The 10,895-nt window shown below is 33.4% G+C and overlaps 1 protein-coding gene across 1 annotated transcript in view; it reads right to left on the bottom strand.

The window, feature by feature from the left end:
- LOC106463505 overlaps nt 1–10,895 on the bottom strand; it is a 41,307-nt gene that overhangs the window by 11,725 nt on the left and 18,687 nt on the right. The window contains exons 2-5 of the mRNA XM_022391030.1: nt 8,553–8,705; nt 7,433–7,635; nt 7,112–7,253; nt 725–818 (exon numbers count right to left, since the gene is read on the bottom strand). Coding sequence (XP_022246738.1) covers nt 725–818; nt 7,112–7,253; nt 7,433–7,635; nt 8,553–8,683 — 570 coding nt within the window. The 5' untranslated portion in view covers nt 8,684–8,705. The remainder of the gene's footprint in view (nt 1–724; nt 819–7,111; nt 7,254–7,432; nt 7,636–8,552; nt 8,706–10,895) is intronic.

The following is a 10,895-nucleotide window of genomic DNA, read 5'->3' as shown; positions in this document are numbered from 1 at the left end:
AGTATGACAGAGTTAAGGTGTAAAACTGGAGAATACCACACCAGTACGTAACTGTAAGTCATTAGAAACGATGCTCTGAATATTGCACCATAGGGACAAGAGCTTGACAGCAAGGGTCACACCTTTTGCCACTACCATTGACCCTTACTTAAATTTGGTGAACAGTAATGTCCATTACCATCGTGCACGTATTTTCATTTTCTTCTTTGAATACGAAAGAATTGTTAGAATGGACTGGTCAACAGTTTCAAGTCTTATTCCCAAAGAAGACATTTGAGACTAGCTTCATAAATGTATCCTGCATCTACCTCGCCAACCAGACACACTGGGTTAGCTTTTAAATGTCTTGGTAATGTAATAGGATCATACTCTCAAAACTCCATCAAATACTCATACAACCTATGCAGCAACGTTGTAAAGCTGTGTTGGTTTCTCGAGATGGGCATATTCACTAAACATAAGCATTCCGAGAGTTTCTTTGTTGTTGTTTTTTTATATTCCCTGAACTATTGCGATGATATAAACACTCCAAAACTAAGATGTACGTCATGTGAGAACACTTGTGGGCCAGTTCTATACTAACATTTTGAAATGTTATGACCAAATTTATCTTTAAGAAAACAATAAATTTCACTGTAATTCAGCTACTCGCAAATTATATGTCATGAAGATAGATAGATAGACATGATAAATACATTTTAATTTAATGTTCTATATATCATACCTGTCTACGAAAATTAACTTTCCTTTTCAGATCTTCTGTTTGTAGAGTTTCGAAGTAACGTAATATGTTGTTTAGTTTTTCTTGTTGTCTGAAGCTGTACAAAAAGTAAGTTCGTTTATATAGTCACTCGAGAGAGATAGAGAGAACAGTAACTGATAGTATTTGATATATTTTAAGTTGTGGACCGTTTTTAACGTAACTACGTGTTTGAGACACATAATCAAATAACATTAAAAAGTATCTATTGTAAAATCAGTCAGACATAATGAAAAATTACATTCACATTTATCCGATATTTAAAAAAAATGCAAACTGGTATAAAAATTAGATTACAATCACTAAATAACTCGTGTATTAAGTCATATCTGACGCACACATAGTTATGGGTTCATAGCGAAGTAACATATTCTCCTTACGTATATGTGCATTCTTTAAAACAAACCAGAGTTTGTAACAATAAACGCGGAGCTACAAACTTGTAATTAATTTAAGGAGTTGTACGTACTTTTAAAGACATCAATGTGAATTGTGTTAGTGATATCCATAGCTTTAGCCTAGGTGCTTAGTGGGAAACAAGACACCCTAAAGCAGCTTATGAAACTAGAAACAGCTACTCCTTAAACTTTATCAGCAATATCTCAAATGAGCTACTTACTAGTCAGTTTTAACATTGTGCATTTGTCTTAAGAACATCGTAATAATAAAATACACGTTATAACAAGCAACTAAAATAGGAATAACTAATATTATTCCAACCTACCAGTATCTCTCTTCTAGGTCAGACATAGCTTAAAATGTTCCTATGAAAAGACAAGTACGTGCCACTCAAGTGGCTCTAGTTCTTTATTGAAACAAGTCAGTTACTTTTTCAACTTCAGAACACTACACAAGAACTGAGAAAAATAGAACTTATGAGTCCTGCCAAAATTAACGAAGTAAAAACTGAGACTTGTGGTACTCGAGTTCGCAATAACATGGGTTTGAAAATACCCTGAAAAGTTCTTGTTTTTACTTCAAAAAATCATATGGTATAGAATCGTACCTGATTAAGTTAATTACATTTATAAACTCATCACATTCTCGTCTGACGAGCTTTATATGTGTCTATTTTTTATAAAGTTAATTATTCATTAACTGGTTTCCTACTTCCCTGTTTGTAAAAGGAAGATAACATATGTTTTCGCCCCTATGATTAATATGTAAAATTTGAAAATGTTCAGTGTACATTGTGTTGTTTTCATATTATTGCCTTGATCAAAAGAGAGCTATTAAGTTTCTCTCACTTTAGTTTTTCTCCTTTTTTTTTCTTTTTTGACGACACGAGGTGAGTTCACCAAAGACGTCACTGTGTTCTCTATTAGAAAAGATTACTGTAGAATGAAGCATTATAATTACATACAAATCGTTTATATTGGTGAACAGGCTATGCCTGATAATATGGCCCTCAATCAAGTAGATAACGCATGCGCCTAGATAGAGATGGCTTTGTTTCTATTACGTTTTTATTTGTTTTTGACGCATTTGATTAGTTTTAGATATATTATTTGTTTTTAGCAATTCCAGCTTCTGTTCTGAGGCTGAGAGATTGATAGGTTTTCTTTGTTTCAAGATGTAGTTTTACAACTCTTGGTTTAATAATGATTTTTTTCTGTTCAAAGCTTAACATTGAACTTCAAAATTTTGTTGGGCCTTATCTTATTTTTTCACTTCTTTGTACTTTTCATTTGCAGCTTAATTTCAAACTTGAGGCATAACAAAGATATCTTTATCACTCTATTTCCCAAAACATTAATTTGTGTTTCATTTTAAATTGGACGATGCCTGTTTGTTATTATGGTGTATGGACAGGAAAGATTGAGACCAAGTAAGGCAGTGTCTATAGGACACCAAGGCATTTGCTGGCGAGAGCAGTAAAGCCCTGGCTCCGGCTGATACCACCTACAGCTGGCAGAGAGAGATTGGAGGTGCTTTTGTTAGATGATTTTCACCAACAGGAGCTGTTTTAGCAATAGGCAAAACAACATGCACGCACTGGTGAAGGTGCTGATCTGTGGGGCAGTGGATAAACTCTCTGTGATGAGAGATATGTTGTTGAAGCAATCACAGAGCAGCCTAGGGTCATGCAGGATCTTGAATGAGCTACCTCTGGTAACTCACTATTCTGTGACCTAGGTCATCTAAGTGTAAGGGGGTCAGCACCAGCCTACTCGACCACACAAACAAGACTTTCCATTCCAGCATGGATCAGGAGTTTATAGAGAAGAGGCTTACACCCAAACCATGGGTAACTGTGGTGAAGGTGAAGCAGATCTCTTTCTCCTGGTGTTTAAAGGTGGGACTAAGGAGAACTTTAATCATTTTTAAGGCATTTAAAGCTGGTCACTGTCTGTAATGGCTGGAATCAGGAGCATTATGGGTAAGGGGCTCCAGCTTCTTTACATCTTTGTGTATATACGTATATTTCTCTTTTTATAATATATTTAAGGTTATTTCTCTGTATATATGGACACATTGTACTATAATTGGTATTAAGGGGTTTATTTTGTGTACTTATGCATGTTTTTTTATTCGTATGGGGAGCTTAGTTTGTTTTATATGTATTTAAAAACTTTTTTTACAGAATATTCTGTGTATATGTATATTCGATTACGTTTCGTTTATATGTTGTATGTTTTTGGTTGCTTTAATGAGATTATTTTTAAAGGTTACTTCTTTGTTTTTTTAAATGGTTAATATAAGTTTAATATTGTTTGTTAAAACAATTATTTTACATTATATTTCTCATTAACGTCAAAGGTTTTGTGTCTATTTTTTTTCTCTGGATAACTTATATGAATTTTAAAGGTCATTTTTTAATCTGATGCTTTGAGTTACACCAATGAAATCTTAAAACAAACTTTCAAAAATACACAATAAAAGAGATACCACAAAATAACCCTTCACAATTCTGAGTTTCTGTTAAAGGGTTTTATTTTCTTGTGTTTAATTTATCTTCTGTTTTAATTTGTTTCTTCCTTTTGTTTAGTTTGTTTTCCTGTTTTACTCGTTTATATTATGAGGAAAGTGTTTTTACAGGTATGATAACAAATTACAGTGATTTTTTGACCGATGAGCGAGCTAATTTTTAATTCGTTTTTAAATTTTCAACTTTAAACTTTAAAATTTTGGGTTCGACTGAATTTAAATAGGTGGAAGAGAAATGTAGTTAACATGTAAAATCTGCAACATTTCAAAGAAAGAATTATATATATATATTATGGTTTGTTTGTCTTTTTTTGTTTTGTTTTTTGCTTTAGACAAATTTGGTGAGTCTTCGTTAGCTCCTTTATTTTTCGTGATTCTACCTTTAGTTTTGAGACCGAAAGACAGATGGTTTTTCTCTGCTTCATGTAGTGTTTTTTTTTTCTCTATCTCTTGATTTATAATAGATTTTTCTGTTCAAAGCTTAACTTTGATCATTTTGTTTAGCCTTATAGTATTGGTTCCACTTGTTTGTAGCTTTAAAAGGTTCATAGCTTACTTACACATCTGTAATGTTGAAATCTCTCTCCAGCTTTTACTGAGCACACAGAAACACTTGCATGTGTTTAATTTGAACATTGATTGTGCCTCTTTGTTAATAAAGATTGTTGATTTGTGTACTTCCGTGTTCAATCCCTTAATCAGAATCAGAGAAAAACAAACCTCTACTCTGTGGCATAGTATCCGACATAGGCGGAGGGGGCACTAAATACCTACTATTTTAAGCAAAATATTTTCTCGCCAGTTTTTCCTTACACTTTTAACAAAGTTAGTGGTACTTGAAGGACACGTTGTTTTTACCTTGAGGAAATCTGTAAGTCTGAAGATACCATAATGTGCAGATCTATTCACTCAATTCTTCACAGAGCTAATTACGAATCAATTGCATAGTCAACTAATCACCTTATAAATCTGCTATTTTCCAATTCCGGGTTAGTTAATTATCAGCTGTTAAATTACTCTGATACAAAACTATATAGGGGGTTAACAGCACTTTGAAAGAACGATTCGTATATAAGTTAATATGGTGGCGTGTCTCCACAGATGCCAACCGTGACACTGCGGGCGACAAATTTAAGACTTTATTTTATCTGGTTCACAGTTAGTTAATTACCGACTATTCGACGTGTAATGTCGCCGCGGATACCTTAAATATCCTTTCAAGGAAGATAAAATTTTATTAATTACGTACTGTTTAATAATAGAGAAACAATGCCCGTCACCCTTACATATAAAGTGCTAAAAATCATTCTGCGTCTAGAAATCAAATATACATTGTCAAAAACGAATGGTCAATGACAAATATTTTATAAGAAGCTAAAACAACAAACTATGATTTGATATGAATAACAATAGACTAGGCAATAATGCAGACAACTTGGTATAAACATGCTGCACATGTATTTGTAATACGTGAAGGTCTGTTTGAGCATTTGTATGACATTCTGTCCAACTAACCAAATTAATAATTTTTCAGGAGATGATGTCCTTTCTTACAATACCATGTTTATCTTCGATCAGGACATCTCCATATCAGTTCTCCTCCTCATCTCCAGGATCTGGTTAAGTCTTTTTAGCCTATCACTTCCCGTTATTACAAAGTTATACATATAATTCACGATCAAGCAAATTCTTTGCTAGATCATCAATTTAATGCAGAACTATATCTCTCTGATTCCCTAATAAGTGAGTGACTCACCAATTAATTATAGAAATTATTCTGAAAAACTACATTCGTTTGATTTTTGATCAGATTAATTTTTATTACTTGATCAGTTACTTTTGTGTATAATTATATTTATTTCGTATTGATCAAATATTTTTATCTATCAACTAATAACCTATTTTACTTCGGAGCTTATTTAACTGATTCCTGAACAACATAATGTTTCAGAAACTGATCATAAACTTTCCTATAGTTACTCTGTTTTTATCCGCGTCTCATAGAATGCCTCCGAGTTTGTTTGTTTCTTTGTTGTTGTTGTTGTTTTTTAATACAAACATTTTGCTCATAGCTCCATCAGCTCTTACCGAAATGAGATCTAATTACAGTTTTGGACTCAGGAGGTCAAACCCTTTCGACTGACGTATTTGATCACGCCCAATCCCATAGATTAATCTACATTAATCCTGCCTCAAATAATTTCAATTTCGGGGTAGGCTGGTAAAGATCTTAATGAGTAATAAAATTGATCGGGTACACGCGCGCCCCACGCTTGGTATTGCTGGCACACAATAATATAGGTAATAGAAAGGAGAAAAAGATCTCATAGATTAACTTACTTTAATCCTGCCTAAAATAATTTCAAGTGCCGCGGCTATTGAGGATTCCATCTTGTTTACGTTTTACTTGGTCATGTATTTCTGTGTACAGCTATACTTATTTCTTTCCTGATCAAGTTCATTTTCCCATAAACTGATCATACACTCGTGTCTGGTTTATTTTAAACTGGTTACTTACTCTTCTGTAGATGTACTTGTTATTCCTTAATCCGTAAAGATTTGTTTCAAGTTGTATTTGCGCTTTTACAGAACATGTTTAAGTAATTTATTAACAAAGATTAAGTAGTACTTTCCTAATATACTTGTAAAGTTTCTTGTCTAATCTAGTACAGTCCACTTTCGTATATTTGCCTAAACAATTTTAGAATTTCGAGAACGTTTTCAGTATATTCCATATTTTACAGTTCACGTATCTGTTACTTGTGTACTTGTAACATACTTTGTGACTTAGGCCATGCTAGGATATTCTTTTAGTTCATGGTCCGGCATGGTCAGATGGTTAGGGTGCTAAACCAGTAACTTGAGGGTCGCGGGTTCGAATCCCCGTCACACCAAACATGCTCGGCCTTTCAGCCGTGGGGGTGTTATAATGTGAGGGTCAATCCCACTATTCGTTGGTAAAAGAGTAGCCCAAAAGTAGTCTTACACTGCTAAATTAGGGACAGATAGCCCTCGTGTAGTTTTGCGCGAAATTCAAAGCAAACAAACTTTTAGTTCAATCTATAGCTTTAGATGTGAATAATATGCTTGGAGTTTCTGTGTTAAAATCAAATAACTCACAGATTTTAGATGTGAATAATATGCTTGGAGTTTCTGTGTTAAAATCAAATAACTCACAGATTTTAGATGTGAATAATATGCTTGGAGTTTCTGTGTTAAAATCAAATAACTCACAGATGAAATTTAAAATCCAAAGTTCCTGTCAAGCGTCAAGTCCACTATTTGTATTTACTTTGTTGTTTTGTTACATTCAAAGCTTGATAAATTCATAATTTGATTCAACATTAGGAACTCTTTAAACATTATTTCAAAAAGCCTTATTTTAACCATCATTCTCTGTTTTAGAAACATGTACAAACCCACCTTAGCAAATATCGAAAAAAATTGCTAAAGCTGAAATCTTGAAGAGTTGGGTGTGTTTTTAAAGTCCGCCTGGGAAAGGTACAGAAAAAAGCGTTGGCTAACAGAGACGTCACAAATGTCCGGTCAAGGGTCACTGTACTTTCTGAGAAACAAGTAATATATCAAAATAATTTAAAAACTTCATTCACTTAATTCGCTGAACATACGTATAATAAAAAACAACTTGTGACAATAAAAATTGCAAATTGTCTCCAAAAGTAAATAGTAACAAAGAAATATTCAAAGGATGAGGAATAACTGTGACAGATAGATAAATAATACCTTCTTGCTGTAAGCTGTATTGAAGTCCTCGTGTCGGTTTGAGAAGTTTTAGGTTGAGGGCACTCTTCACCAAAGAGGGATGTACCACTTTGAAGAAGTGAGCTCTTTCCTCCGTGTTAAGTGTTTCTTCAAGAAAATACCACAAACCATCAAACCTGCTCACTTCAACGGCATTTATAGTATCATCAGGGTCTAATCCAATGCTGGCAAGTACACAATTTAATACTTGTATATTCTTGTAAGATCAAAACTAGAAATGCAAATACAGATTCAAAGCGTAAGAGGTATTAAGCAGAAGAAGAACCTGTCACACTTGTCTTATTTTGCCAATACGTAGAATATTTGAATTTATTATTAGACAATTTTTCCTTGTTTCACTTGCAGTTTTTTATATTAGATACATTAATCAAGACTTGTATACAATTATTTCATTGACTTTAACTTCATGTAAAAAATGTAAAAAGAAAGATGAAACAACAATATTAGAGCCATCATTCGTCTTCTCTACTTTTAACATTACACCTCCTGGCCCACTTTGAAAACTAGCTACTCCGCTTGTATTAAAATGCACATATTAATCCTAAATAATATATTAACTTCACATGATAGTGTGTTATTTAACATCACATTGTATGTTCTCCTATTTGTTTTCTAACGCGTTTGTAAAATTCCATGAAAGAAGTTTCATTGTTCTTAACTTTTCAGTACAATTTTTACGAAACGGTCTATCTTTTGATAACTTCACAAGATAGTGCTTGTCGTATTTTACAAATCCTGGGGTTTGTAATTTTAAAATGTTCGCCAGTTTTGAAATGTTTAGTTTTAATTACTTTTCAGTTTATTGTTAACCAAGTTAAAAAATACACAAATCTTATTTCTTAACGCAACCTCAAAATTTTTACTTCTCTGCTTCTGTTCCTTTACTTATAAAACTCAGTCCTTCTTCGTGCGTTGTTGCGTCGCTAATGTTAAACTTATTTTATTTCTTGAATATTTCATAGATATCTGTAAACTTTATAAAGTTTATCCTCGAAATATTAAGTTTCGATTTGAGAGCGTTGAGTTATTCTCCTTTCCAATTCGCTCAAATCAAGAAATGGTCAAATAATGACGAACATACCTACATCTCTCGTGTATTTTCTGCATCCCAGCTATCAGCTCTTCTGTTGTTTGAATTCTTAACAGATGAGTTAGTTCACGTTGAAGATCCACCCAATTCGGCATGTCACACGGAAGAAGTACATGCGCCATTTCACAGCGATAGTTCTTGTTACTAGAACGTGTTTAATAAGACAAATAGACACAACTATTTCAGAAGCTACGATTTGTATGCTCAAATTGAAACTGTATTCACTTCATTAAGTGCATTCATTCCGTTGTCGAGTGAATTCTTACCTAAAGTAATATACTTTCATATAAAATAATAAAAATACTGTATTCCCAAAATATTGTCGATCAGTTTTGCTTTTAAAATAGAAGATCTAACCTCCTGTTTCATGCTAAAATAACTGTTTTATGTTTCCATTTATTTTGACAAATAAAACAGGAGAGTTAATTAAGGTTTTATCATACTTGTTAGGGCAAACTAGATTTCCTAGGTATCAGATGGAAGAGCATACACTAAAACTGAAGATACGTTTTTGTTCTGTTTTTTTTAATGGACTGGAGCTTCACATAATTTGAAAACTCAAACACATAAAGGAGAGTTATTTTTTTTTTTTAGATTTCATTTTTTCTTATTTTTATATAAACACCTAGGTTCCTTTTGGTAACGACAACAGTGGTTAAGATCCCTTCTTAATCCTATTTATTAGAAATAGCTTTCGAACCTCGTTTTGTCATTTTAAAGAGGTTTCTTTGTTCGGGTGTTTTTAAGCATAAAGTTGCACAATGGACTACAAGCGCTGTGTCCTCAGAAGAAGGGGTTGAGCCCGAATATTAGCGTTGTAAGTCCTCAAGCTTACGGCTGAGCCATCAGGAGGCAATTAAGGATGTTAATAAAAATATTCATTATAATTCCATGCACAGGTGTTAGAAATATGTAGTGAAGTAAATGTTATTTGATTATTATTTGTAACTCTTTCTTCATAAGTGAATGACAATCAAAGTCTCGTGTTTTATGAATTCCTTGAAGCTGTATAACATCTTCGAGGCTATTCTTTTCAAAAATGCCACAAAAGCACTTGAAAAGTCCTAGTTTATGAATAAGGAATTGGTTTGGAATTCGTAGCCAAGATAGGATTCAAATTACAAATAACTCAGGTTTTTGTTCCAGAGTAGATTTTGAATATATCTGTCAGTGTGTCATTTGTTGTAATATCCAAGTTTTGAGCATTGTTTATTAGATGTATCTATATGGTACTCCTCAATTATATCTGCTTAGCTATGTTTGTATAATGTTTTAACTCTCCTACAACTGTTGATAAAACAGCCTTAAATTGGGCGTATAAGCTCTTAATCCCCGGATGATATAAAATAATTCAAAACAAGGTTCTAAGGAATCCCAAAGAAATGGGAATTTGGGTGCTGTATTTATAGCAAAGCTAATAAGGCTACATGTCGTCGTCCTTAATTTTGAACTAGTGACCAGAGCGAAGACAGCCAGTCAGGAGCACACTACCAACCAAATATCCACCGTCAGATATTGTGTCACATGATTTGGACCGGGCTGGTCAGTTCCCGCTCTACCACAGAGCCAACCTGCTACCTGGATTTGACTGAATTAATTTACCAAATAACAAATTAACAAATTATGAATTATTTTTAGAAACGATCTTAATTCAGATTTTGAAAAATTCTAAATTGGAGTACTTATATGGGACCAAATGGATTTTGTGGCTCTTAAGACTAGATCTTCGGCATTGGCACGTAAGAAGTCGTTCAAAATAAACACATACATTTACAGTTTAGAGTTTTTCTCGTTAGAGTCCTTAGATGAGGAATCAAAAATATAGATTATAATAATTATTTTATTCTTGAACATGGGGATAAGATGGGGTGTTTACTTCTAGATTAGCTTTTTAAATTTTATAATTAACGAACATGTATTCTAACTAGAATGGTGGACTCTCTTAAAATTGTGGTCCTGACAAATGGTCATCCTGCTCTCGGCTGTGATTATGTTTGAAGTTTGGTTTTATCATAAAACTGTACCTATCGTTTCTCCCATGTAGTGTCGGGACTTGTGCTATTACAAAGTAAAGATGTTTAAAAACATGAATATTGATAATTATAATGAATACTTTGTGTAATTTAGCATTTTATGAAACGAGATCACGTAGACTTCCGTTTAGTTTTCATGTTCATACAGAAGTGATGTAACGGATGTACAGCTTGTCCAGAAGAAAGGGGTGAGAACAATTAAAGTTTGTCTGTTTGTTATGGATTTCGTGCAAAGCTACACGAGGGCTATCTGCGCTAGCCGTCCCTAATTTAGCAGTGAAAGACGACATGGAAGGCAACT

This window comes from Limulus polyphemus, unplaced genomic scaffold, assembly GCF_000517525.1.
Source record: "Limulus polyphemus unplaced genomic scaffold, Limulus_polyphemus-2.1.2 Scaffold1427, whole genome shotgun sequence".
Lineage (NCBI taxonomy): Eukaryota > Metazoa > Arthropoda > Merostomata > Xiphosura > Limulidae > Limulus > Limulus polyphemus.
The sequence above is the reverse complement of the archived record's forward strand: the minus strand, read 5'-3'. Positions and strand labels throughout refer to the sequence as shown.